The sequence below is a fragment of the Xiphophorus hellerii genome, chromosome 14 (genome assembly GCF_003331165.1).
Source record: "Xiphophorus hellerii strain 12219 chromosome 14, Xiphophorus_hellerii-4.1, whole genome shotgun sequence".
Taxonomy (NCBI): Eukaryota; Metazoa; Chordata; class Actinopteri; order Cyprinodontiformes; family Poeciliidae; genus Xiphophorus; species Xiphophorus hellerii.
In genome coordinates this window covers 11,425,729-11,453,438 of record NC_045685.1, presented here as the reverse complement: position 1 = coordinate 11,453,438, position 27,710 = coordinate 11,425,729, and the positions used below count along the sequence as shown (strand labels likewise).

The 27,710-nt window shown below is 43.1% G+C and overlaps 5 protein-coding genes across 11 annotated transcripts in view; 2 read left to right on the top strand and 3 right to left on the bottom strand.

The window, feature by feature from the left end:
• The window catches only part of LOC116732446 (transmembrane protein 272-like), a 39,959-nt gene extending 37,427 nt beyond the window's left edge, over positions 1 to 2,532 (bottom strand). For all 6 annotated transcript variants that reach the window (XR_004341786.1, XR_004341788.1, XR_004341787.1 and 3 more), the window contains exon 1: positions 1,890 to 2,532. The gene's annotated coding sequence lies outside the window, so the exon portion shown is untranslated. The remainder of the gene's footprint in view (positions 1 to 1,889) is intronic.
• A 1,607-nt stretch (positions 2,533 to 4,139) lies between these two features.
• mettl3 (methyltransferase like 3) lies at positions 4,140 to 9,895 on the bottom strand. The gene is made up of 11 exons (XM_032582605.1): positions 9,666 to 9,895; positions 8,682 to 8,872; positions 8,145 to 8,594; positions 7,868 to 8,043; positions 6,159 to 6,372; positions 5,888 to 6,075; positions 5,690 to 5,728; positions 5,505 to 5,613; positions 5,347 to 5,412; positions 5,153 to 5,265; positions 4,140 to 4,346 (listed from the first exon to the last, which is right to left on the bottom strand). The coding sequence occupies exons 1-11, from the start codon at positions 9,769 to 9,771 to the stop codon at positions 4,235 to 4,237; spliced, it is 1,764 nt and encodes a 587-aa protein (XP_032438496.1). The 5' UTR covers positions 9,772 to 9,895; the 3' UTR covers positions 4,140 to 4,234.
• A 280-nt stretch (positions 9,896 to 10,175) lies between these two features.
• Positions 10,176 to 13,848, top strand: ttc5 (tetratricopeptide repeat domain 5). The gene is made up of 9 exons (XM_032582606.1): positions 10,176 to 10,456; positions 11,186 to 11,318; positions 11,413 to 11,624; positions 11,708 to 11,858; positions 11,932 to 12,023; positions 12,105 to 12,305; positions 12,759 to 12,973; positions 13,163 to 13,307; positions 13,388 to 13,848. Exons 1-9 carry the CDS (start codon positions 10,394 to 10,396, stop codon positions 13,493 to 13,495), a joined length of 1,320 nt encoding a protein of 439 aa, XP_032438497.1. The 5' UTR covers positions 10,176 to 10,393; the 3' UTR covers positions 13,496 to 13,848.
• A 14-nt stretch (positions 13,849 to 13,862) lies between these two features.
• ccnb1ip1 (cyclin B1 interacting protein 1) lies at positions 13,863 to 17,048 on the bottom strand. Of its 2 annotated transcripts, XM_032582607.1 has the most exons (5): positions 16,848 to 17,048; positions 15,698 to 16,004; positions 15,465 to 15,611; positions 15,106 to 15,280; positions 13,863 to 14,456 (listed from the first exon to the last, which is right to left on the bottom strand). In XM_032582607.1, the coding sequence occupies exons 2-5, from the start codon at positions 16,001 to 16,003 to the stop codon at positions 14,290 to 14,292; spliced, it is 795 nt and encodes a 264-aa protein (XP_032438498.1). In that variant the 5' UTR covers position 16,004; positions 16,848 to 17,048; the 3' UTR covers positions 13,863 to 14,289. The 2 variants fall into 2 exon arrangements, with proteins under 2 accessions (XP_032438498.1, XP_032438499.1); XM_032582608.1 differs by lacking the exon at positions 16,848 to 17,048 and having other exon boundaries at positions 15,698 to 16,747.
• Positions 17,049 to 19,497: 2,449 nt separating this feature from the next.
• Positions 19,498 to 25,993, top strand: si:ch211-212k18.5 (sal-like protein 2). The gene is made up of 3 exons (XM_032583474.1): positions 19,498 to 19,861; positions 21,396 to 24,733; positions 24,829 to 25,993. The coding sequence occupies exons 1-3, from the start codon at positions 19,789 to 19,791 to the stop codon at positions 25,048 to 25,050; spliced, it is 3,633 nt and encodes a 1,210-aa protein (XP_032439365.1). The 5' UTR covers positions 19,498 to 19,788; the 3' UTR covers positions 25,051 to 25,993.
• The last annotated feature ends 1,717 nt before the right edge of the window (positions 25,994 to 27,710 follow it).

Sequence of the window (27,710 nt, the reverse complement as noted above, 5' to 3'; positions counted from 1 at the left end):
TTCAGATTAGTAATGTATAGTCGTCTACGATAGTCTACAACATTTTAAAGACAGACTGAAATTCAGATCTCAGATTGATCCGAGTTATTAGACAGTACAGTTAAATGGGTCAAAGTTAGCTGATTGCAGGGAGTCTTTGGCTTTGCAGCAATTCCTCATGCAGAGCAACCATGGGAAGGCAATTTCATCCTTTTAAGAGGAAGAAGAGAACCACATGAACACCTTTCTGTGTCCACATGGTTGACAGCAGCAGTAGCTTCGTCGGTGGAGCAGCTAAACTGATAAACTCTGAGTCAGTGGAACAAGAAGTAGGATAAAAACTGGGACCATCTCAGGAGAACGTGACATCAGAAACACAACAAACCGTATCTTTCCCTGTTTTATGCACTTTGAGACCTTGTTGGACTTTTGAGTTTGGAGTTGAAGAGAAAACTTCAGGAACTGTTCCTTTTGATGTTTGTAACCTGTAACCTAGAAGCGTCGCTCACGCTACAAAAAGACATAATTACACAACTTCCTTAACGCCTCGTGTTACCTTATGCCTCTTGTACTCAGATTGGGCTCCTTTGTTGTTAATAAACTGAAGCAATAGCTGAAAATTACTTAACTTTTTAGGATGCTGACTGTTCATAAATATCACATACAACCACATGAAATCATTTTGAAAAATGCATCGGAGAAGCTCCTAGAAGAATAAATCTAAAAATATAGACTGGATCCATTTATATTTAAGTTATGGATCACTAGGACACATTCTGCGTCAAACACTTGCAGTTTTATGGCCTCATCAAACAGTTAACAGTGATTTATTAGAGGAGTACTGACAACTCTGACAATCATCCAGTCCTTGCAGACCGTAAAAAGAAACTGTAATCGTCTCTCTGGTCCCTGTGCTCCATTTTTAATGACCCATTTGTTAACCTAATTAGACTAAAATTAAAAAAAGACACTTTGTGTCTCCAGGCGAAAGACTCCATCGTCTTCAGTCCGATGAATTGTTCAGAATTGGTCTGACTTGTGTTGGTCCGGTAAAAGAAACTATCCTGACTGAATGGTGCAAAACTAAACGCTAAAAAAAAGAGAGAAAGCCTGTATGAATAAAATAAGCTGGTTGGGAAGAAATTTGTTTTCCTGCAGATATCTGGACCTGTCCGCCTGTTTTAGCTGGGACATGTTTGCATCACGTCACCTCGGTGTAAATCCACAGCCGACTGTTACTGGGCAGCTGATCCGTTCCTTGAAGTGCATTAGAGCTCTGACGTCCCTTCGCCAGGATTAAGGAGCGGGAGGGACGGCGGCGGTGATGGCACAGTAAACAGCGACTGAGTGGCGGGTTGCTGGGCCACACTGCCATTCAGTGATACTGTCAGCCCACATTAAGCCGCCGTGGCTCTAAAGTGCAGCATCATAATCCCATTAAACTGTGACCAGGTGACGAGACAGGGGAACTGCGAGCCGAGCTGCAGGCGGATAAACCTGCTTTATCAAGAGCTGGAGAGGAAGTGAAAGGCACTGTCGGGGTTCTGGTTATTCATTTTATATATTTACATTTGTTCATTCCTGTCTGCCTGCAGACGGCGCGGCCATGGGCGTGAAGATGCTGCAGTGCTTTCCTTTCTACAGACGGTGCAAAGAGCGCTGCAAGAGCAGGGAGGCCCACCCGGCAGCAGGTGGGAAAACTGTTGCCATTTTGTCAGGTTAATACAAACTTCTTTGTTGGGATTTCACATGGCTGCCACAACTTAAACAGCAGTAGTAGTAAGTAGGGGCGAGGATATGGACTTTATGTTTTATCGTGATATTTTGTGGTGCTATTGTGGTGACTGTAAAAGTGAAGATAAGAATTATTTATTGCAACTTTTTCAGGGAATAGTGTAGATACCACTTACTGCTAAATTGTGGTTGTGAAGTGGGGATGGTTATCTTGATGCAGGGGAACGAGAACTAGCCAGAGTTGACCAGGAGATGAATGGAGGACAATCCTGTCAGAAGCAGCAAAAGACATTTTTTAGCTGAGAAAGAGGAACAACAGAATGGGTTTACATGCGTATTAAAAACATGTTAATGGATTCAAAAAGAACATGTGAAAATATTTGAAAAACGATCACTGATGCTGTCCAATCAGTTTGACTGAGCTTCGGCTATTTCGCTAGGAGTGGGCAAAAGTTTCAGTCTAAGACAGAGGCGCTTCTACAAAGTATTAAAATGTATGCAACACTTTTCAAATCATTGATAGGATCGTTTCAAAGCATTCTGGCATTTTTTTTGTCACATATATAACACATGGACTATTCCAATATAAAACAATAAAGTCAGCGGCTGTAAAATGGGAAAATGTAAACAACAAAAATGAAAGCGTATGAATACTTTTGCAAGGTAATGTCAGTGCAAGACACCCAAATCAAAACAAGTATGAAAGCAAAAATGAGAGTAAAATTAGCTTCTTTCTTTTTTTTTTTTTTGTGGCTTTTACACTAAGAAAAAATGAGAGTAACGTTAGCTTAATTGTTTTTGTCCTTTTTCGCTCACAGTTCCCACAGAGGAGACGAAGCCTCGTCTCTCCTCCACGACGTCCTGGGGCAGCGAGAGCGAAGGAGCGGGGAGCCTCAGCCGGGGGTCCCAGCTCTACTTCTCCTCCAAGGCCCGGCTGTCCTTCAGGCACCAGCTGGACAGCAACATCAACGCGGTGGACGCCACCTACTGAGCAAAGCGGAGAACTGCAAGGGGGGCAAACGGACTGCGCGTCATGCTTGGTTGGGAGTCTTCACGCTTGAGCTTTGCCTTTTCCCTGAAATCCTGGGAACTCTTGGAGGATTTAAGTGAGAGGAAAACAGACTGGATATAACAAAAAGAGAGGACTCGTTATAGAAACTGATGGGAGAGCAAAGGACCGTCGTTTACAGCTTTCTTCACCAACAAGTGCATTAGTTGTTTTTTTTCATTTTGCAAGTTTTCTATTCAGCTCTTTGTGTTTTGATATTTGTGAGTTTAAAAAAAAGAAGAAGCTCGTTTTCTCTTTGCTCGTCAGATCATCATGGCTGATTTTAAATTAACCTTTTTTTTTTTTTTTTTTAGTTGTAGAGATTGTCATGACTAACTCAGTCTGAAGCACAGAACTAATATTAACTTGTTCCTGTACATTTAACTTTCTAAATTCACAAGCTTGTAGTGAATTACTAAAGAGTAAAAAAAATGATTTTTAATATTTTTGTTACAAAGGTCAAATATCCCTGAAATCGCACATGAAAACGTCACTCCAGCTGTTTTATGTCATGTTTTTGAAAAGGACAAAGTAAACTGAGCCATACTGCGACTTTTCTATTTCTCTGCTGCTATTTAATTTTCACTCTTTTCCTTCCAAACTCTCAAATATGAAATGTTTTAATGGTACTTTAATGTGCTTAGATACAATGAACGGACATGATGATATATGTGGGGATAATTTTCTCACTGACAACCTAAATATATCCTGAGCTGCAGAGGTCTGCTAACAAAATTTGTAATAAAACCTGTTTTTACATCAAGTGACTCTGACGTTTTGATTTATTTCACATTTTCAGTTAGAAATTTACAATCACTCATCATGGGCAATAATATTATTGATTTGTGGGTCTTTTCTTTTTTTTTTTTTCCAGCGAGGACTTAATATTAAGAAACTGACTAAAAAAAGTGGTCAAAATCAATTTCTCTGTTTCTCACCTGCACCAGGAAATGGAAAAACTGAAAATAAACTCCTGGGAAAGAGCAACAAATAAAGCCACAAACAGAGTTCAAATATCCGACCAGAACAAAGACAAAAGATTATTGATGGACACAAATGATACAAATGATGTGTGATTTGGTGAGGAACAAATGAACATTTCTTCAAAGAGTGTGTTATGCGTACATTTGGGCTTTTGTGGATCACTTTCCCCTTGCGTGGATTAGAGAAAAACCCAAAATGAATTTAAACTTGTCCTACCAAATCAACTTCCCCAGAGTTGTTTATTGCTAAATCGTTCCACGGTGTGAAATAGACTCACATCTCTCATTAAATGCCCAAAATGAATATAAAATATTTGGGTTGCATAAACATTTTCCAACCAAGTAGCAAAACGTCCTCTCTCCACATTCATCTAAAACACAACACAGACGAGGCGTCTTGTCCCGAAATGTTTATTAAAAAGAGTATTCACAGTTATAAAAGAAAAAAGAAATCAGTCCAAAATCAAACTCCACACACACAGTGACATCCTCACTGTGTGTGTGGCTTGGAGATGACTCCGTCTGGGTATCGCTCCTTAAAGCGGGCCACGACCTCCGGGTCCAAGAGATGAATGCCGTCCAGCTGGTTCCCAAGGGTTATCCTGGACAGAGCGTGAGAATGGCAACATTTAGTCCTTAAAACAGGTTTAGGATTTACATTTCAAAATTCTACACTCATATTCCTCCTATTTTTGGAACATTCTTGACCTTTGAGTGGAAAACATTTACCAGAAACCATGACACGGCACAATGCTGAAACGCGAGTCTGATTAGGCGATACGGCGAGAGGTTACATCATCGCTTTAAGGCCTCTAGACCGACTTTTATAAGATTTATTTTAACATTTGAAACACCTAAGGATTCTTTGCAGCATCTTTACTAATTTTTGATATATATATATTTTTCTTTTCCTAAAAAGTGAGCATAGAGGTTTAATGTTTTGATTTAAACCCTGATTTAAGGTAGCATATAGTAAAATGGCCCCGGTTTAAGATTACATTTATCTGTAGATTCTTCCAGTAATATAAAAAAGATCCGTGAAACGAGACATAAAAATTATCGGTGAGGCAACAAACAAACCAAGAGCAAGAAAAAAAGAATGAACGATTTGAATAAATCTAAAAAACAGAATCAAATTTTTTCCAGATTCAGATCAGAATCCGTTAAGTGACGCAACAAAAAATTCAAATTCAAAAACACTTTATTGATCCCACAGGGAACCTAAATGTTGACGTAACTCATATCAATTCCTCAAAGAGTTATTATACATAGTGATGGCAGTAGGCAGGAAAGGTCTCCTGTAGCAGTCTGTGTCACAGCGAATTTGAAGAAGCCTCTGACTGGAGACACTCGGCGACAAAGAGGATGCGCAGATAAACTGTTTCCTCCTAAACAAGTAAAGAGTTACCAGTTGGGCTGGACGTTGTGCGGTCGTCCGAAGAGTTCGATCTTCCTGGTGCCGGGCGACAGCCGCTCGATCATGCCGTAGATCTCATCCGGTTTGTGGCTGGTGGAGCGGACCTGAGTCAGAGAACGCAGACGATTACGTGCTGCCAGGAACTGGAAATAATAACCCGCGGCGGAAGATGATTGGTGCTTTACTTCGGCCACGATGACGTCGCAGTCCAAACCTCGGTTGAACCCCTGCGTGCTTCCCTTCACACCCACCTGAAGACAACCAAACACAACGCCCAGCTGGTTTTCAGCCGTTCAGCCTTCTGCAGCAGCAGGAAGAACGACTGATTTGACTTCAGGTTTACCAGACAGTGCTCCTTCCCGTGGTTCAGCCAGTGGCCCGTCCTGCCTGTGCGAATGATCCGCTGCAGCTGGTTGGTTTTCACCCAAATGATCTCGTCGACGCGCTCGTAGCTGAAGGGACGCCATGTTGAAACAATCAGGAGGGGAGAAATAAAGAGCGGGCAACACGACAAACAGCAACACCTACCCCCATTGGCTGAGACACTCCCGGCCCAGCTCCATGGCCCTGCAAAACGACAAGATCCATCTGTTAAATTTGGTATGAATTAACTTGCCTAAATTTGAGACTAAATACACACTTGATGGGTATGAATGGAGGAGCAGTCTTATGACGGACGGAGTGTGTTTTACTAGTAAACTGAGGGTGGAGGGTTGCTTCGTTTACCTCCCAGTGACCCAGAGGAAGAGGAAACCATCATCCTGCAAGGCGGGAATGCTGAGTTTCCTCATCTCGTCATCGGTCAGCGTGCCGTACGGCAGCTCCATGTGGATGTCCCAGGGCGGGTCGGCCATCACCACGGAGAACTTCCCCAGGATGGCCATGTCCAGGTAGCGGATGTCGCAGCAGATCCACTGAGGACCAAACAGCAGCTTTACAATCCGTGGAGGAGCAACCCCCTCGTCCTTCTCGGCGGCGGGTTTTTCTCGTTGCTCACCTGCGACGGGAAGAGTTTGCCCACGTTGCTGTCGGCGTCTTCGGCGTGCAGCCCGATCTCAGGGTTCCCCGACTGGGGCCCCATCAGGCTGCTCTCGGCCTCGGGGGGGCTGTCGATCTCGTAGTGCACGTACTTGCAGGTGTCCATGTGGAAACAGGTGTTGAGGAAGGAGCAGTCGCCGAGGCTCTCGTCTGTGTGCTTGTTGATGATGCGGCTGAAAGACAGAAGGTGGAAGATAGTTGACAAAACGCTTGGTGCTGTAAATCTTTGCCATATATTTTTTTTAAATATTTAAAAATGTGTATTTAAAGGATCACTTTAAATGCCAGCAAAAATTTTTAAAAAAGCTATCAACCTTCTCCTTTGATGATGAATTTGATATTTAAAGATATCAAATTTGCTCTCAGGAACAACTTGACCCAACATACAGTATATAATGTGCTTTAATATTCAAACCAACGTTAATAGTTGCTCATTAGTTTTCCTTTCTAAAATGAACCTCGTTTTAAGAATTTAAATTAAAACAATTTTCTTACTCACGACTTCCTAGATGACCAAAACCATGTAGATAAACTCATAGAAAACACCACACTGTCTGAGAGGGAGGCATGTTTTTTATTTTCTTTGCTGAGCACTAATTCACTATTGACTCTTCTACAGATTTTCCATAAATAAAGAAGTAAATAATAAATAAAAGCACAAATTAACAACACTAGTAAAAATTTGTAGTATCAGTTGATGGCTGGAGTTTCTACAGATGAAACATGCCTTTATTTGTAAAAAAAAACAAAAAAACAAACAAAAAAAAACTTTCTTTTGGAGTTTTTTTTGATATTACATTTTATTTATGTATTTATTTTAACCACAAAACTTTTCAAATGAAGATTTTTAAGCAACTCAAGATTGTTTAGATATTTGACAGCAAAAACGTCTTCCTACTTCAATAACTGAGTGAAAATGTACACTGGTCGTTCTGATGCTGGTGTAGAATAAATATGTATTTAAAGAGCAATTACAGCTCCATCTTCTGACTGAAAAGGGCATTTTGCATTCATATTGCACTGTGAAGATGTGGTGTTTAATTTCTTATTTCCATATACTTTTACAAGCATACCCCGTATTTTTCGGACTATAAGCCGCTACTTTTTTTCTCCACACTTTGAACCATGCGGCTTTTAGCCCGGTGCGGCTTTTCTGTGGATTTTTCTTCAACCACCAGGGGGCTGTTTAGCAGGAAGTGAATCGTTGGAAGTCAAACTTGGAAATCAAAGAAGAAAGTGCTAATTTTCATTTAGAACAAGCACATGCTAGTAGCAGGCATGACGGAGAAATGTTTTCAAACTCATATGATGCAGCTTTTAAGTATCGATCTGGCAGTACAGATCGATAGCTGCTGTACGTAAGCTCGGCGTGAACGAATCCATGGTTCGGCGTTGGAGACTCAGGGCTGCGTCCTTAATAGCAGATTTATTAAGGACGCAACCCTCTGCTGTGTCCCTGAGATACAAGCGGTTTATAGCCCGGTGCAGCTTATGTATGTACGTTTCCAGCTCTTTTAAAAAAAAATTTGTGGGTGCGGCTAACACGGTATATGTTTGCACTAAATGTTGTAAGAGAAAGTCGATATATTCAGAATAAAACCATGAAAACAAATTGAAAACCATAACTAAACTACAATGTTTGTCAAGCAGAAGGCGTAAACAACCTACCGGAAATGCAGCTTGGTGCAGGGCTGTGGAGTGTCTCCGGAGCGGACGCACTCCTCTTTTGTCCCGTGATCGCAGAACTCCTGGACCTGAGCTCGACCACGAGACCTGAACTTCTCCACGATGGACTGCTCCTTGGCTGTGCTGGCATTAAGGAGCTCCAGGATCTCCTGACTCATCTTTAAGACAAAAATAAAATAAAAGCACCGACAATGAGACTCCTCTGGTCACTCGCCTGCCTATTCGGGGGCTTCCTGAAATATCTAACACAACTCCTAACCTTCTTGCTCTGCTGCTCCTTGGTGGACTGCTGGTTCAGGAGACTCTCGATCTCCATGTCCATGTGAGACGACTGGCCCTTGCTGCTGCGGCTCTTCTTCTCGGCTCCGCTTCCTGTCGCCGAAGTTCCCGGCAGCTGCAGGGAGGAAGCCGGCGTAATGGAGGAGGAGGACGCGTGAGGAGGAGACGCGGAGCTCTGAAGTTTAGGCGAAAAGCCACCGAGGGTCTGGTCTTCGGCTTTTCTCTTGACCCCGGCTCTTTGGGCTCCAGACACAGAGCCAATCATGGCCCACAGCTTCGTGTGGTCCACGGCTGCGACGACGATGGTGGGTGGAGAGGAAGTCGTGGAAGAGGAGGAGATGGAGGTAGGCTGCCGGACCTCAATGAGCTCCTGGGCGGAGAACTTGAGCAGCAGGCTCTGGATGCATCCGTGAGTAACCGCACCTTGTGCCTGTGTTGATAAACGCGACATGGACACACTAAATAAAGGGACAGAAGATGCAGTTAAATAGCCTTACGTCGCTGTTGGGAGACTTACACTGTTGAGCTGATTTGTGATGGCCAGCGAGTCCGTGGGCAGCGAGAGGCTCAGATCGGAGAGGTATCCCAGCAGCCTCTTCTCCAGCTCAGGGTCCGGTGGCCTCTCCGTCTCCTCCTGAGAAGTAGAGGGAGCTGACGGCACTGGGCTGTCGCTCCTGGCTGTGGACCCCTCAGCGCTGAGCCCGGCCTCTGAGTGGAGATCAAGACTGATGAAATTTGTATGGAGAAAATGTATGTTTCCATTTGCAGGACAGGAATCACAGGGAGAACATCCAGGGCCCTGAGGCACTTTTCATGTCACTATTCCATAACTTTGATTCATATTTACTGATTTACTGCATAACAATTTGCTATGTTTGAATGGAAATATTTGAATCTAAATGTAAACTTTTGCCTCTTGTGTTGGTCAGTGTTTTGTAGGTTGGTATTTTGTAATACAAAATCTGGATGGAGATGGATGGGTACGTGGATAGCAGATTGGTGGATGATCAGCTGATCAAAGGATCGATGGACAATTGAGCAATGAACAGTAGCTTCATGCTTCGATTGATGACTGGATTTGATCGTCATATGTTAAAACAAAATGTTACTTTTTGGTTAGTTTTCGTATAACTTATTATCTCTAATAAATGTGAGATCCTAATAAAAACATTTAAATAGCCCGTTTTGCCATCGGTCGTTCATATCAAATGTATACAAAGTCAGCCATCGGATCAGTGGACTCCTGAACAGGTTGTATAATTTTAAAATATTCAAAATGTAGAAGGTATACATTAATTATAAAGCAGTAACAAATATTTAATTTTAACAGACACACAATAAAAGCCTCTTTGAATATCTGATGCTTTCAATTAACCCTAGCAATGATCTCACTTTGATCAAGCTTTCTATTGTTTAAGCACAGTAAATACAGGAAGAGCAACGACGTCCGCAAGCTGCAGATCCCGCTCCCGCCGCCGTGCACATCCCGAACCTCACGTACCCGTCCCGGACAGCTGCGCCGGGTCCTTCCGCCGTCGCTTCAGCCGTTCCCGCAGCGAGTCCAGCTGCTTCTTATGGGCCTGGATGTTACTCCATGTGTCCGACATGACGAGCTCGATCGCCGAGCTGTGCGATCACAGAAACCGGTCACAGTGGACCAAAACACAGGGTGAAAATAATCCGCGCTCCAGACAGTGACGTATGCGGTGGTGCACAGGATAAAAAGCGCCGGAATGAAATCCTGTTTGGCCAAAAAACCGTTCCGTTCTGTCATAACGGGAACGGTTATGACAAATTCCGAAAAGCACGGGTTGTTATTTTTGTAATTTTAAGAATAACTTTTCTTTGTTAGCATTCATTAAAAATATAACAGCTATGCTTAAAATAAAACACTTTTAGATTGCATGTCCTGGTTTACACTCCTTCTCGGTTGGTGGCGGTATTGCACCAAATGCTTTCTCCCAACCATCTGCAGACAAGCAAGAAGAAGAAACGTATCAAAGACAACTTCCGGTGTCTCTAAAAATAAAAGCCCTTTTCCTTTGTGGAAAAATTGCTCTGTAATATTAAAATTATAATTATAATTAAAAAAAAACATTAGTAGCGGTCCATACAGCCAGGTTTTATGTTTAAATGTAGAACTTGTTCAAAGATACATCTGAGATTTTTTTTTTCCCGTTACTCGTTGGGTTCCTCCGAAGCTGTTTTTCAAGCGAAACCGTAGCAAAGATGGCGGAGAAAGAGGAGAGTAGTGGAGCTGGAGAAGCCAAAACTGAGCTGCAGATCATCAAGGTAGGTTGTCCTTTATCACCATCACCCAGTTTGATGTAAGCAAACAGAGCCTCAGACCACTGCGGGTCTTTGGTATGATATGAACTCATAGTTTGTTATTTTCAGTCAGCTGTTGTTATACTGTGTCCCTGTTGCCTTCTTAAAATACACCCTTAAATAATATTCATAAGAAAGTCTTGAATTGCGGACATGTAAAGTGAACTCTAAAGGCTAGTATAATTATAGGCATCATAACAGACAGCTTTATCATTAAGTAAGTCACACTCAATTTAGAGCTCTATTTCATGTCGTTTTGCCTACATTTTATGTTTCTGGTGTTCGCTTAAAAAAATGTAAAGAAAGAGATTTTTGGAACAATGTCACCAGGCAACTATGAACCTGTTCAGATGTTGAGCAGATCCATGGAACAATTCGTTCATGGATGTGCCATAGTTTTTTTCAGCTGAACAGAAACACACCGCTTCAGTTATTGTATCTAGAAACTAGGGATGAGGCCTGAAATCTGGATATAGTGATTCACTCAGACCTCCTCAGACATATAAAGACAGTTACAAAGTCAGCCTTGTATCACCTGCAGAACATTTCCAGGATTAAAGGACTATCTTTAGTCACATTGATTACTGCAGTTGTGTCCTCAAAGGTCTTGTCTTGTTTTGGTATTTCTGTCATTGTATGTTTTTTGTATCAGTGGCCTGAATTGCTCTCACCACTTGTCCTCTACCAACACAGGAGCTGGTGGACGAACTGCATAACTACAGAGATTGCTACTTTGAGACGCACGGCGTGGAGGAGGCCTGTCGGAGAGACGGTGACGTGAAACAGAAGATGGAGGAAACACTGAAGAGGCTGGAGGAGAAAGAAGGTGGCTCTTGATTTTCATAATCAAAATGTTCATAACATTAATATTGTAAAATATTTACAAGTTAATTAATTTATTTTTCGTTTGTTTCCGTCAGACACCTTAAAACACAACGCAGAGTTTCTGCTGCAGAAAGGCAGGTGTCTGAACGTGACCCCGGACTTCAGCGCTGCAGCCGAGGAGTGCTTGTCCCGAGCGGTGAAGCTGGATCCCTGCCTGGTCGAGGCCTGGAACATACTGGGGGACCAGTACTGGAAAAAGGGAGACCTGGTTGCATCCAAGAACTGCTTCACTGGTGCACTGCAGCGTGTATGTCACTTAGACAAGGAGCAGTGATCGTTTTCTCTGTAATGTTCCACTTCATCACTTCTTTATCTTTTTATTGATTGTAGGAGAAGAATAAGGTGTCGCTACGCAACCTCTCCATGGTGCTGAGGCAGCTGCCAACACCCAACAAAGATCAACACGGAAAGCATGTTCTGGAGAGTGTGGACCTGGCCCGGGAAGCGGTGCAGCTGGATGCCGGTGATGGGACTTCATGGTGTGAGTAGAATACTAGCGAGTAATATCTTGGTGCTTCTTTAAACACTGTACTTCATTGTTCCACGTTTTTCAGGCATTCTCGGAAACGCCTACTTGTCTCTGTTTTTCAACTGCGGTCAGAACCCACAATTCTCCCAACAAGCTCTAAGTGCCTATGCAAAATCTGTGAGTTTACACAAGGATACCCTCATTATTCCCTCTGTTAAAACTGAAAAAATTCGCTAATATGGTTTCCTTCTGATTAAGGCGACGGACAGGATTGCCAGCAGCATGCCAGATCTGCACTTCAACAGAGCCAACCTCTTCTACTACGAGGAGATGTTCGGCTGCGCGCTCGAAGGCTACAGCCGAGCGGCGGCGCTGGACCCAAACTGGGCGGAGCCGCTGGAGAAGGAGAAGCAGCTGCTGGAGTATCTGGAGAAAGTGACAGAACTCATCCAGAACAAGGTATGATGAACATGCTGCTCTGTCCCACCACTACCCTATGATTTATTGTTGTTACTTAAGAACAGTTCAGTAGTTCTACAACAAAAAGTTTTAAGTTGCTCCGTAGTGTTTTTTCAAGTTATTGCAGGGTTTCTAAAACATAAGAAAGTTTGCTATGTAGAATGCAACCATAAAACATTAACATTAATAAATGATGTAATTCAATAGTGAGTTGAACTTGTCTTCTTTAGTTCGCTTGTATTGTTTTTATATGAAAATTTACATTGAGAATGCTTGAAAAGTGCTTAAATTGTACTGTGGAAAAAGAGTGCAATCCCTGTTTAATGTTCAAGAAGTTATTTTTGACCACGAGGTGGCAGCAAAGTGCAGCTATGGTTGTTCTTTTTCATCCCTTCTTAGCCCAAGACCTTGTTTTGTGTGTGTGTGTGTGTGTGTGTGTGTGTGTTTGTGCAGGGCAAGGTGAAAAGCCGTCGGCTGAAGACGATGTTGTCAAACCTCAACACGTCTGCTCTGGGGCCGTGCTCGTCCCCGCAGTTCCGCGCTCCGTCCGGTCGAGTGGGCAGCCTCGAGCCGCGGCCCCTTTCCTCCCTCACGCATGGCCACAATGGCGGGGTGGCCGCCCTGGGGAAGGTGGTGTTCAGCCTGGCCTCTCAGGGTCGCATGGCCTTGTAAGTGCAACTACTCTCAAACTTTACCACAGAATTAAAAAAAAACAACTTTAGGCTTTATAGTTTGATCTCTCAGTCAATACTTTCCTGAGTGCTGTCTAATCATCATGTACTTAGAAATGAGAACCACTGCGGTTCCACTTTGTGAGATTCTGTTTTTTTTGTTACCACCTTACTTGTTCCCTGCAGTACGTTTGGGATGGTCGACAGTGAGGAGACGTGTTTGGTGGTGATGGTTTACAACACGGCGGACAACTGGGGCGTCCTGATCGGCGACTCCGTGGTCATCCCCGAACCCAACGTCAAGCGTCACAGCATCACACATAAAGACAAGGTCAGCATTTCCTGCGTCGTTTTGTCAAATTTCGCTGTAGGGCCTGTGGGTCTAACCTCGTCATGTTTTCTTTGCGACAGTCGTACGACTTTAAAAGCATACGCGTGGATTCTCCGCTGCTCCTCGTCGTCAACGGGAAGTTACAGAACGCCCAAAGTCAGATCCCGGTCTCTGTCAGCTACCACTGAAACCTTCAGCTGGAGTGAGCCGATTGGTTAGGTTTTTCAAATTTTCCAATTCTGTGCCTGATTTTTCACCTTCTTTTCTGTAAATACCCCTCACTTTTTGGTTGTGTATATTTATGATGTTAGTTTTTTCAAAACAGGGTTATTTTGTAAATGAATAAGCTTGTAATGTGGCGTCCTGAATTCTGTTAACTTGACGTAAAGAATAATTTTTTTTCTGTGAAGTTTTTGTTTGTGTGGTTTCTTAAAAAATAATCCTTATGGTTGAATCAGCGTAAAGCCGGACATCTTACAGACAGCTCTACATGTGGCACAGCCGTTTGCAGATTTTCAATAGGTAAATAAAGTATAAAACTTAGTGCAATTCATGTTTCATTCTGTAAAACTATTTCCAGAACATTTTATTTAATATTCTCAAACATTCAGTCCCACCCTGGGTTTCACATAACCACCAGCTTTGATTGTTTATTACAGTGCACTGGTAAACATGTTTACAATTTATACCCTCAGTAATAAGTCTATCAGTTAAATTAAAAAAAAAATCTATATAACTACTGAATTATATTAGTCAATGTGAACCAAATCCACATTTAGCGATGGCCTGCTGGGCCATCGCTAAATGATCTACACAAATGAAAATAAAAGTCACCAAAACCGAAAAATCTACTATTGTACCTAGAAAATATAATACAGTCAATTAATGCAAGAAATACACTTATAGTATTTATAAATCATCAGAACATACCAGGAAAAACATCTGTAAATTTGACAGCAAGCATAAAAGTAAAGATTTGCTTTCAGTGCTTATTGATGAAGGGCTGGTTCTTGTCCCTGGCCGGAGAGCTGAACTGGAAGAAGGTCTTGGCTCCGTCGGCCTCCGGGCAGGAGAAGAAACGAGAATCGCCGAGGGGGGCAGGTGAGAGGAACTGAGGGCTTCTCTGAGGGGTCGCCTGCCGGCCCATCGCTAAGTGAAACCCAGGAAATAGACGGATGGTATTTATTGTTGTTCCGATGAAAGAAGACAACTTCGATTAAACTAAAGAGTTTATACAAGTGTCTTCTCATCACTGCCTTGCATTATGAGTTTGTCATTTTGTTATATCTTCTTTTGCTTAAAGGTGTTTCACCTCTGACCCCGGCCTGCCTCTAACGGCATAAATAAACCGCTCAGGTATAGAGCAAAAGCTGTTAAAAACATCCTACTTCTGTTACTCATTTTAAATGGACAAAAAATAAAGAGCTTTAACACCATGCACAATCATCAGAATTATTTAAGATTTGGGTGAATTAACACATAACGGTAAGGTATTATTTTTATAGATCTTTCTTTAAAGGGGCTAAAAAATACAATTTATTGGCTCTGGCCTGATGGTCTGGAAGCAGCACACTCTGATGGGCATCACTGCATGACACCAGGAAGGATCTGAAACTACATTTAGGTAAAACTCAACACACACACACGCAAACCACATCGTCTGGAAGTGCTGATTCCAGTTTTACCTGGTGATATAGTGACTAATATCTTTGGGCTTTTTTCCCACAGGCACTTGCAAACTATCATTTAGGGAACCTGGTTTAAAAACATGAAAAACAGGACGGTGTGTTTGCAATACCGATGCTCAAGTCTCGATTTCCATGTTGTTGTGGCATGTCTCGTTCCCCGGCTCCCACCACCATGTTACGCAGCCTCAGGGAGTCGTACAAGCCCTGTAGCTTCTGGTACTGCCTGTTCCTCTCCATCAGCCTCTCTGACACCTCACTGTACTTCCTCTTGTACTCCTCCATCACCTGAGGAAAAAAAAGATTTAAAGAGTTGCATCATTTCCAAAAGTTCAAAGCCGAATTGGAGGTATAACGATGATCTCTATCGATCTCTGAGCATTTTGTGCAAAATGCATCAAATAGAAATTGGAGGATGTGGCGAAGACTTTGTTTCTTATAGTAAGCCGCAGCTAGAAGATTTGCAGCTTACTTTCTTCAGCGAGGTGATCTCCCCCCTCATTGCGGTGAGTTCTAGTTCTCTGCTCTGGTTCTGCTGGTTCAGAACTTTCTCCATCTGCTTCAGCTGTGTGTCAGCGCGGGATAGACTGTATTCTTGGTACATACGCTCCTGATGGACCTGCACACACAAAATTTGACTACTTAGGCTTTGCTTTAAGGGAGAAAACAGAGCAGGTTTTATGTGCAAATAATGAGATACTTGACCTGGTAGCTCCAGAAGGCAAGAGCACGAGAACTGATGTCCAGGACTATGTCTGGTCGCAGACCTGCCAGCACCATGGCTTTATACTCCTCGGTGGGCGACAGCTCTGTTCTCACAATGTCCAGCTTCCCGGACAGGGCAGTGGAGCACGCCGGGCAGATGGCAGGAGAGCGGCTGAACTCACCGGACCCGTGCTGATCACAGAACACGTGGGAGCAGGATGTGACCCAGGCGAAGCCGCTAAGCTTTGCCCGACACTTTGGGTAATTGCACAGCAGTGTGTCGTCACCGAGAGACATGGCCATCATTCTGGGGAAAAAAAAGAGCAAACTTTCTCCGAGTCCAAAATATTAATACTGGGAAAATACATCTAGAGTGGGAAGGTTAAAAAATCCTGGGCAATATATAAAAGTTGACAGCTCAATATCAACAAGTTTAGATTTGATTAAAGTAAAATGTAGATTTTAATATTTTTTTGGTATGTCATCAGTATCCATATGTAGAGTATTTTGTAAAACGATTTGTCTCAATTTTGCCCAGTTTAAAGAAAATATAACAACCCTGCCAATTCTTCCCAATTGGCCACAATGTCTGTTGTTTTCAAATTTTAAAAAAGAAGAAATTAAAAGTGAAAATAATTTACTTTGAGTTAGTACAGAATTTATAAAGTACAAAAAATTTTCTTATAAAGTACTTTTTCCACAGTATTTCAGGAAATAATGACCCTTGAGTGCTTAGACTACGTTTCAACTACTACTTTGGCTGCTAATGCTAACTATGTAAGTTATTACATTTTATGCTTCTTTTTACCAACTTTTATTTTTTTTAAGGCCGGAAAGCTACAATATAAATTTACATTGTGTTGTTATAAGGTAAATAAAAATATTTATACATTTAAAATTAAGCTATGTTTACAGCAATTAAATGCTAAAATTAGCTAGAGAGCTAACAGTGGTTTAGCTTGCCCACTAACTAAAGCTAATTAGGGTTGGTTGCTGTCTTCTGTGCTTATTAAAGGCGTTTTCTATTATTTATTTAATATTCACATTTTTAACACCACTTCTTACAGCGTTTTACATTAAAATACTAAAATAAAAAAATAAAACCGAGGCATAAAACTTATTTTTTTATCATTCAACGGCTAACTCTTACCAGTTAATTCTTCCTCTAGCAGCTGTTAGCATCAAGTGACGCTATACTAAAGATTGAATCTGACTGTTAATACTAAAGATTATATTAGTTATATAAATATAGCTAATATATTATATAATTAGTTATATAAATATAACTAATATATCTCAGTATTACAACCTTCAAACGACTAACGTTGATCTAATGTACCATAAGCTATGAAATATGTGAAATATAACTAAATGGTGTGAATCGGTGGCTTTCAAAGTGGGTGCCGCGGCCCCTGGAAGGCCACAAGGGGGAGTAAGAGGGGCCAGAGAAAGCTGAAGGAAAGATGAAAGCAGAAAAAAATAATAATTATCTAATAAATTACACTAACCACACATTTTTAATCATATTTTTTAAATCATAAAATCAAATCTGTCTTTTAATCATTAATAAAATCTAAGTTAAAGTAATTTATTGAAATGTTATTTACCATGCTCATCTTCCTGATTGGCTGCCAGTCAAATTTATTAAGCTTCTTTGCTCCTCAAGCTAATGTAGCGAGTGTGAAATTGACACGTTTCTGACTAGAAAGACAGAAGAACTTATGGCCAACTAAAATCAGAAGGTATGAGGGAGCATTTATGCTAAATGAAGGTAATAATTATTGAACAGTGATTGAAAGTGAGAAAAAGAACGTGCTAAAATTTTATGTTTTTTACTTATTTTGTAGCATTGTCTGTGATTTTGCCTATAGGGGGTTTCCACCCAGAAGCTAATGCTGTTTGTTGTTTGCTCATGGCATGGAAACGTTTTGGGAACTCTTTGTATAAGTTACTGACCTACAGCTGGGTTATTTTAGTTTAGACAGAATTAAAATGACCTTGTGATGACTATATATCAACCTTATTCGACAGGTTTGTGTACACACACAGGACATTTCAAATTTTTACAACTTTGCTCTCAATGAAAATGGTTAAACTATAAATATTTGAGAAAGTTAGTTAGTTAGTCAGACTTTTCTATGTTGCTTTGGCTTCTTCATCTCTTAGTGGATAATGACAATTTCTTACCAGCTTCATCCAAATTCATCACAAGGTCTTTTGCTTTTGTCCTGGGGTTGATTTTCACATTTTGCACCAAAATCCGTTCACGTCTGGGGCACAGAATCAGTCTTCTTCATGAACGGTATAATGGCTGGACATTCCCATGATGTTTATTCACATAAATGTTCAAAATGCTGGAAGGTGTCACAAAACTCATTGAGGTTCACAATCCTCTTCTTGATAAACAGCCTGATTTAATTAGATTTTAAATGGTGTCACTCAAGGAAGCAAGGTGTTTAAATGCGCTAGATCCATTGACCTGTCTCTGATTAACTCAACTGATTGTGATAAGCTTGCACACTTATCTGCAGTCTCCCAAATTGTACAGGGAATTGAAATCTTGGCTTTGAGGAGTAATAACAATCTCTCTCTTTTGATGGCACTCAGGAAAAAAAATAATTCTGGCAATTCTAGTAGACCTAAACATGAAAGGTTTAGTCTGGTTTAATAGTCAATGAGAGAAAGACCTGTTGTTTCTGTTATATGCTGTAAATATCTGGTGATAACTTAGAGGAATTACATGAATAAATCAGCAGCTGTGTTTTGAAGTAAAGGCCAGGTTAAACTGTAATAGTTGCTCTGTGTGTTTTAAATGTTACTTAAACATGGTACCTCCACCTCCTCCTCCTCTCTCCCCCCTCTGTAGCTTTTTTATCCATCCCTCCACGTGGTACAGGAGTAAAGGCAGGGGGTGAAAGAGGGGCATTGTGCTGTGCAGCAGTGGATCCGGGGGTTCATAGTGAGAGAGGGGAGATGCTCACTCAACTGTGTCCAGCTCGCCATTGTCGATGATTCCCCGTCTATTCTCTTCCTTTTAAATAGAGCTCCAGTGTAAGATGCGGGCTTTTTTTTTTTTTGTTGAAGGGGTAGTGGTGGTGTTGGTGGTAGTGGGGGGTAGTTGTATTATGGGCTCGGTGATAACACACGAATTACATACGTGGATGTGGAATGGCCCCACTTTGCGCACAACGCTGCTGTTGATAATTGGCCCTATGGAAAGCAAAAGGTTAGAAATATTGACCGTGGCACAATAACAGCCCTACCAAGTCAGAATTTTATAGAGATCAGGTTATAAGGCAACCTGCCATGCTTATAACGAGACTCACTTTCTTTAATAACTGAGGAAGCCAGGAGTCACCTGTTAGATTTGTTTTTACTCTTTATTGTAGTTTGATCAAATATTAGATAATAACCATTATGAAATGATCACAGTGTTCTCCCCCCATACCCCTCAATTAAAAAGTCAGCACTTATCCTACTAGATTAATTTTTTTTAGGGTGTCCAGTAGCCTTAACGCCTATTGTCACTTTTTATTTATAGTTTATAGGTTCGGTGTGAGTGTCAAAAAAGGCCAAAATAAATAAATAAATAAATAAATAAAGCTGAGAGGGAAGGGAAGAGAGAACCCAGGGAGGTTGTGAGTTACACGCTATTGAAATGCAAATATCATAGAACAAGGAGTGGTTCAGTGTGTGTGTATATGCATGCAGCGGAGCAGCAGTAGGAGAGGAGGGGCACAAATTGGACAAGTTTTTTTTCTTTTTGAAGCTGGGGAGGTGCGGGGGGGGAGAGAGAATGGACTTTAGAAAACAGCCACACACACACACCGCAGCTCCATATGACACGGTGCGGCCAGGCGGATTTCCATACAGCAACTCTTTTTTTGTTGTTGTTGTCTTTAACTTTCTTCTACAAAATCCGGCGCTGCAGAGATTTCTCCTTTAAGGTTTTACTTAAGAATTTGTGAAAACTGTGCTCGTTTGGGAGGTTAAATGCGCGCAGGAGCTCGTTCAAGTGCGCAAAAAAAAACCCGTGTCTGGTGCCATTCGAGCGACTGATGCCCCCCTCTCTGTCTGACTCGCCGTGAATCATGTCACGCCGGAAACAGAAGAGACCCCAGCAACTCGTCAATTCAGATCCGGGGGGCCCGAAGTTGCTGCAAGGTGAGAGACTTACCTTTATCTTGCTTTTGTCGTTTAAATGTTGTTTTAATTCAGGGGAAATGAAGCTAGAAGAGCAATTCACTTTTAGAGTTGGCAACAAAACTAGAGAGAGATACACTGAAGAGCACCAATGTTCACGTTATCACGTTACAAACAATGCATCTGAGTTGATGGACCAAGAAAAGTTTACACGTGTGTGTTAGGTTTAAATTAGGCAGACTGTCTAGCTAATTATTTGAGTGGCTTCCCACTAAAAGAAGCCAGTCACTTTGGTGGATGCCTACAAATTTCCTCTCTGTGTAGTGAATAGAGCAGGATTAGCCGACATACATCTGTGGTCATTTTCACGAGCTGCCCATCCTTTAGGAAACTAGCAGGCTGCTTAAGGCTGACTGCTGGAGCTCTTTTATTAGCATGAAGCCCTCACAATAACCTGCATGGTCAGGGGGAAGGGAAGGCAGTGCTTTTTTTTTTTTTTTGAGGTAAAGATTAATCTTCCTCTCCTGAATTGTCTTCAGTCTCTGCAGTCCATCTATACTTTTCTTCCTCATGCACCCCTCTTTTCCCATTTTCAACCCTCACAATGCCTCCTCCCTCCCCTTTTCTTTCCCAGCTCTATTGACTGTATACTTCTGCACAGCTGGGGGGTTGAGATGGATAAGAAAGGGTTTCACGCATTATTACCTCCTGCGTGCAATGCTTTGCAGGTAAAACTTTCAAAATCAGGAGTGCAAGTTTAGATTTGTAGTTTGTGATAGGTTTGCTGCAGGTGCAGGTTTGTTTCTAAATAACAAGGAGGGAATTTCTGCGAGGTACAGTCTTTCATTCCATCACTATACCTCTCCAGGAGGGAGTAGTTAGTTTGTCTCTCCTTTGTTGTTACCCTCCCCCTTCTTTTTTTTCTTTTTACTCTTTCTCACTCTGTGCTCAAGATTCTGAAAGAATTTGACCCCTGGGCGGCAGAGGTCAGATGAGTTGACCAATCAGAGCATGTGGACAGTACCCAGAACCCTTAGCATGGCCTGACCCTCGACCTCCACTGTGACGTAAGGGGGGAGGGTGAATGAGGAGATGAAAGACGTAACTGCCGCAGGGAGGGGGACTGGGTTAAGAGGGGTTATGGGTTGTCTAGGTGATGTCCATTGTCCTTTAAAATGTGCTGCCATAGCAACAAGGTGGTCTGTGAGCTTTTTTGTGTGCGCAAGATGTTTGAAGAGTTTTGCTCCAGGGAGCACAGATTGAGACAAGACATTTCAAAGACTGGTGGACTGTGAGTTTCTTCCACTTGTTTATTTGCTTGTTGGAGGTCATTTCCAGGCGAGCGTTTCCTTTTGAAGCTGTAACTATATCTTGTGGTATGCAGACAAGTTTGCAAACTAAATTTTGTAAACAATAACTAAAGTCACTGAGATAAACAGCCTTGGAACGTAACTGAATATGTGGGTTGATATTGGGAACAGAGTTTTACACAGTTGTTCCTTTTTCCCATTTTCTGGTTTTTAATAAGTGTTGTTTCTTTCTAATCGATCTTCAGATGACCACCTGAGCTTAAAGTCACCATCCACATCTCTGGGATCAGACCTAACCTCATCAGGTTCTTCCTCCTCCTCCCCCACCTCACTACAAGACTGCCAGCCGCCCCTGGCCACTCGCCCGTCTCCTGGAGGGCTCCACGCGCCTTCCTTGCCCAGTGAGAGCTCACCTCCTCCCCACTGGCCCAGTCACATTGCTCCCTTTACCACCTCCCTCCCCAACACCCACTCCTCCCTCTCCCCTGACTTTCCTCACCCATCATTATCTTCCCAGACACACTCACCTCCTCCCCTGGATCAATCCTCTGGTACCCACAGCCTGAACCACCAAGTTAACACTCTCTCCATCATGACCTCTCCCCCAATGGGCAGCTCTGCCACCACAAATACCTCGTCCTCCTCTTCTTCTTCCTCCTCCTCTCAGCAACCTCAACCAGACAGCTCCAGTCCTGGTCAGCAGCAGTCTTCCACCTCATCAGGGGAGCAGGGGCAGATCCAGGTGCCCCCAACCCTGGCGGTGCTTTTAGAAGAACTGCGGGTCCTGCAGCAGCGGCAAATCCACCAGATGCAGATTACAGAAGAGATCTGTCGGCACGTCCTCAGGCTCGGAGGAGCTGTCTTTGGCCAAGATAACAATGCACAAGCTAGCGGTGCAGACTGCAACCAGAAGTCCACTGGAACAGCATCTTCATCACCTACACATCCTTCAACCAATACTCCAGTAACCACAGCTTCGTCCCTGTTGAGTGGACTTCCTTCTTCCCTCTTTCCTCAGCCAGCCATCTCCAAATCAGGTACTTCACTAATCAATGGAGATAGACCCCAATCCTCCTCAACTTCTAGCTCATTTTCATCATCCTCTTCTTTAGCCATTTCTTCCAGCATCAATTCATCTGTTGCCTCCCTGCACCCTCTGTCCTTGTCCCTGGGCCTGTCACCACGCTACCTCCATGAGAAATCATCCAACACCTCTTCGTTTGGTCACAGCAATAGCATCAGTTTTCAAACTCCTTCCCTTCCCACGACCAGCCACTCACAAGACATTCAGTCAAGCTCATCTCTTATCTCTGCCTCCCCGTCAGGACGCCCTCAACATGTCTGCAGGTTCTGTGGGAAAGTCTTGAGCAGTGATTCCTCCCTCCAGATTCATCTGAGGTCACATACAGGTGAAAGGCCCTATCAGTGTCCGGTGTGCCTGAGCCGTTTTACAACCAGAGGAAACCTCAAAGCCCATTTCCTGAGACACAGAGAGCAGAACCCAGAGCTGTCCCTTTCTCTGCTACCCCCTGCGCTGTCAGAGCAAACACAGAGTGGATCAGCCCCAGGTTCAGTTCAAAGGAGAAGAAAACGGCGGGTTGATGATGACGAAGCATATAATGGAGTGAAAGGAAGTGTTCCCAGTATAACAGAGAGCATGGCTTTAGGATTACTGTCTGGTGGTTCGACTAGGCCCTCACCTTCCTCTCTACCTCTGCCTCCCTCAGTGGACATGGCTCTTCTGTCCACAGCCCATTCACTGTTACAGCTAAACAGAGCATCAGCAGCTGTTTCTAGCACATCTAGCACTGCTCTCTCTTCATCATCTCCATCTTCCTCTTCTACTTCTAGTCAGTATAAAGGAGCTAAACAACAGCGGTTTGATGAAAACACTCCTCCTCACTCTACTCTTCACACAACTTCCCCATACTCCCAACTTGCCCACCTCCCCAAGATACTTTTTCCGGGAGGTGCATCCCCCCACCACCTTGCACTTCTCAGGCCTCCAGGTCACCCATCCACTTCCCACCTCTCCTTATCTCATCAGCTACCATTCCCATTCCCTCCTTTCCCAAAACCGCCCACCTCTTCCCCCTCCTCCTCCTCCTCTCCCACCACCTCCACTCAGACCTCAGACACTTCCAAGTTGCAGCGGCTGGTGCAGAAGCTAGAAAAGCAGCCACAAGGCGGTGCCTCCTCCTGCCCTTCTGCCTCCTCTCCTTCCACCTCCTCACAAAGCTCTGCTGATGTTAATGGTGATACAAGTGTGCGTGACCTGACTACCACCTCAAGTGCCTATCGCAGAGAGATGTTGGCTGCTCTCGGACTGAGCCCAAGTGTCAGCGCTGCAGTGACTGGTCAGGGAGTCTCAGGTTCAGGTCCTACAACTACCACTTCAGCCCTGCCCACAGCCCCGGTTGCTAATCAGTGTGGAGTGTGTATGCGTGTTCTCAGCTGCCCCAGAGCTCTTCGGTTGCACCAGGCCACACATTTGGGAGAGCGCCCCTTTCCTTGTAAGCTTTGCGGCCGTTCTTTCTCCACAAAGGGCAGCCTTAGGGCACACCTGGCCACTCATCGTGCCAGGCCCCCGAATGCCCGTGCCCTGAATTCTTGCCCACTCTGTCCTCGCAAGTTCACTAATGCCTTAGTTCTACAACACCACATTCGTTTGCACCTTGGAGGGCAAATACCGCCTGATGAGGAGATTCCTCCTGACGATGGAGCAGAAACAGAAGGCGCTATCTTTAAAGACAGTCGTGGCGAGCCTATTAGCTCCCTATTAAAAGTGCAAATCCTTCCACTTGCCTTAACAACAGGGTCCAAGTCTTCAGTGGATGCTCTCAGCTCAGGATCCAGTTTTAAGCAGTCCAAAGCTACTGATTCAGATTCTGTCAAGAATGAAGAATCTGAGCGTTCAATTCCAAGTGTTAGTCCACCTTTAAGCTGTAATCCCCCCTCAGCAGGAGCTGATAAAACTCTGCAGCTTGCAGTAATTGCCTCAGCTGAAAGCCCCACAGAGGAGAAAACCCAGATTGATCTGGGCTCTGCCAGTCCTTTCAAAGCACCCTTACCTAGCTCTCATTCAGTTGTAGACAAGGTAGAATCTGATGATACTCCTCTCTCCCTATGTATTTCAAAGCCTGGTGTTGATAATACTACAACTAGACTAGTTAACAGTGATGTACAACGTTCCCCAAATGAGCATACACAGAGTCCCAGTCATACTCCAGACCCCCCATCTGCGGATCCTGCACCTTCACTTTCACCGCCCACCAGCCCTGGAGCTACCCTAGAGGCAGAGGAGACTGGTAGTGGTGTTAAACAGGAGCTGAGAGGGAGAAACACTTCCAGTAATAAAGGGAAAAGCGATGCTACTACATCCAGAGAGTCTCTTTCTGCGTCTGAGCCAGAACTGGGTAAGGAAGCACCAGTGAAGGAGGATTCAGCTGCTCTAAAAAAGCTGTCGGATAACCCAGAGGCTCCTGCAGGGGCATCAACACCACATGCCCAACCTGCTCGACCCGACAAGCCCTACAGCTGCTCCCACTGTGGAAAGGCATATGCCAGCCGAAGTGGACTTAAGGTATAGTTAAACAAATAAACATTTGCTAGAATGTCTTTAAAGTAATCCATTCAAACCTATTGGTAACTAGTTGTTGTGTTTCTTCTCATCAACAGGGTCACATGAAAACGCATCCTGGAGTGTTGACGACTACCCCTAGCAAGGCTCAAACCAATGAAAGTGACCCTTCAGAGGACCGCGGTACTTCAAATAAAATCTCCGCTCAGCAGGAGGAAATTCAGCAGGGACTGGCCCCTGAGAAAGGTGACAGCACAGCTCTGCTCCCAACCAGTGGTGGCTCTGATGTGACCACTGACACCATGGACACCACAACATAGGATGTGTTTCAGTAGATCCTGACAAAGGGAATGTATTTTTAATAGAATGAGAATTGTTTTGTAGAGTCTGTAATTCTAACTCATAATTAGTATTTGAAAAAGAAAAATAGGTATAGTTTATTTTTAGTACTATGACAAAAAAAAATGTTGAATGTAGTATTTCTGCTGTCTATTTTTGTACTTCAAAGACCACAGTGAGGCCTTATCCTACACCCTTCAACGCATTGTCCACTTGTACTTTGCTGACACATTTCAGCATGTACTGTATAATATCTTTCTTACAAGGAGTACAGTATACGTTGATTTTTTGTTTGTTTGTTTTGAAAAGGAGTGTCCAGAAGTTTCATACCAAAACAGGCCACGTTTATAACGGCCACTGAACTGTACATAAAAACTGCGGTTGCCTTTTTTTTTTTTTTAATCGCTACTGTTTTCTTTCCTTTGTTTCAATGCTGCTTAATGAGTGTTTTCTTATGTACTGAGTTGCACTGTGTCCCACGCTGCCGAAACATCTGCTGAACAAACTCACCCCTACGATGACTGTAACTATGATGATTGTATTATCAACTCCGGGTGGTTACAGTAAAACCTTTTTGATGATGGTGAATGTCTTCCCTGTTTTTTTTTTTTTTTCTTTTTTGTGGTGCTATCTGCAGTTCTGAAACCTCCAACAAGGATGAGCCCCATCCTCTTACTGCTCCCTCCACTCGATCCGCTGCTCTCTCTCTCTCAGCGCACTTGAGGGTGCTTCACTGCTTCGTAAATCGTATGCACTCACTGGATTCTCTGCTTTGCTCAGTTTAGTATTTGTATGCGTTGCCTTCTCCCTGTTGCCCTCCACCCCCTTCTCTCTCTTTCTTGTAGCAATGACAGAATGTGTTCCCACGCTTCCCATGTGATGTTAAAAAAAAAAGTAAATAAAACAATGGCAATGTGAAGTGGAGACTGGTTTGTTGCTTTTTTGTTGTTGTTGTATGTTCCTGTTTAAGCCTCTGTCTCTGTGAATTCATGTATCTGTTTAAGCATTCTGGTTGCATGACTCTTGTTCTCTGTGAGCCTGTATGCACTCTGTTGGTCAGTTTTCTCTTGTTTGTTCCAGTTCTCTGTGTGTCTGGATTGGAGGAGGGAGGCTGGTTGAGGGGGTCTCCTTTGTTTGAGGAGCTGGGCTGGCTGTCTCCTAATTCTGTCTTTTAAGCCCTCAATGTCTTATAATATGTTTCAGTTCCCCAGCACTGTGTGGGTGTGTGTGTGTGTGTGTGTGTGTGTGAAAAGAATAATCAGAGCCTGTATGAGTGTTATTGAGGGTGCAGCTGTAGAGGCAGCCACCTCCCTCCCTCTCCCCGTGTCATTCTCTCTTTCATACGCAGTCTCTTTCATTTTCTCTTTCATTTCCCTCCATCGCTCTCTGCATTCACCCCCTCATCCCCTCCTTCCCACCCCATGTAATGAGCTGACACACAGGAAGCTCTAATCCTCTCACAATGCCTCCCCCTCTCCCCCATCAAAAAAAAAAGTGACTGGAAACGGGACAGGGGGCAACAGGGACCAACCTGGTCCAGCTGTCCCCAAAATGGCCGCCTTTAATCCGCCAACCCCCTCCGTAGTAGCTTTTTTTTTTTTTTCTTCTTCCCTTTTTTTGAGCCTGTAGGGGATCCAGAAACCATGACGACCGGTAACCAGGGGGAAAGAATGGCCAAGAGCACAGAGAAGGACAAAAGCTGTGAAAGGAGCCATGTGTGAGAAGTTTGTCCACATGCGTTCATGAGTGACAAGAGACGTGTCTCAATCAAACGGCAAAGAGTGAGAAAGTCGGTGGTTTTGAGAATCCCAGAGAAGGCGACCATGAAGGCCCTCTGGTGTCCCAGCTTTGATCACATGTAACCTGGTCATGACTCATCAGCACACATTAATCACCATTGGCCTTTCACTGTAAAAACTTATTAAAGGTCTTTGAGGACACATCTAGAGTCCATTAATGATGAATCAACACCAATTCAGAAGACAAAGTGGCTGCTACCTCTTCATTGGCCTCTAATTCATTTGATTACAGTAATTAAATCTGCCACTCAGGCAAGACATGAGCACATCCTCAGATCAGTAACAGATAAGGAAGAGGGAGAGTGCTCTATTTATTGAGGAAAAAATGGAGCTGCAGATGTTGTAGCAAAATTTCTGTCACTTAGTACTACTGCATACTATTGTAAACCATAAAAGGGTCACGCATTATCGACAAATAGGAACTACTTCAGCTAATGTTTTCATCTATTAGTCTTGATTTTTGCTTCAAAGGTTCTCAAGAGTGAAGTTGAAAAATATTAGCAAACTTCCAGCATTAACTGAAGTCATGCCCCAGGAAGACTTTTCCTGTTATCTATCTGAAGTTTGGTGATGTGAGAATAACATCACAGCCAACATTACTATTCTCTATGTTTGCATTCAAAACGTGCAACAACAACATGAACTGTTATTAGCCATACAAGCTAAAGGCAATGAACATCATGTTATGTTAGAAAATAAAATAAATATTCTGTATCTACACTATTACCGAAAGAACTAGACACAGCATCAAGTTATTCAGCTTCACTTTAAAGCCACAAGAGGGAGCCATAGCACACCAACTATGTTGGTCTTGTTGCTATAACAGGGAAAAGTTTGAGTAA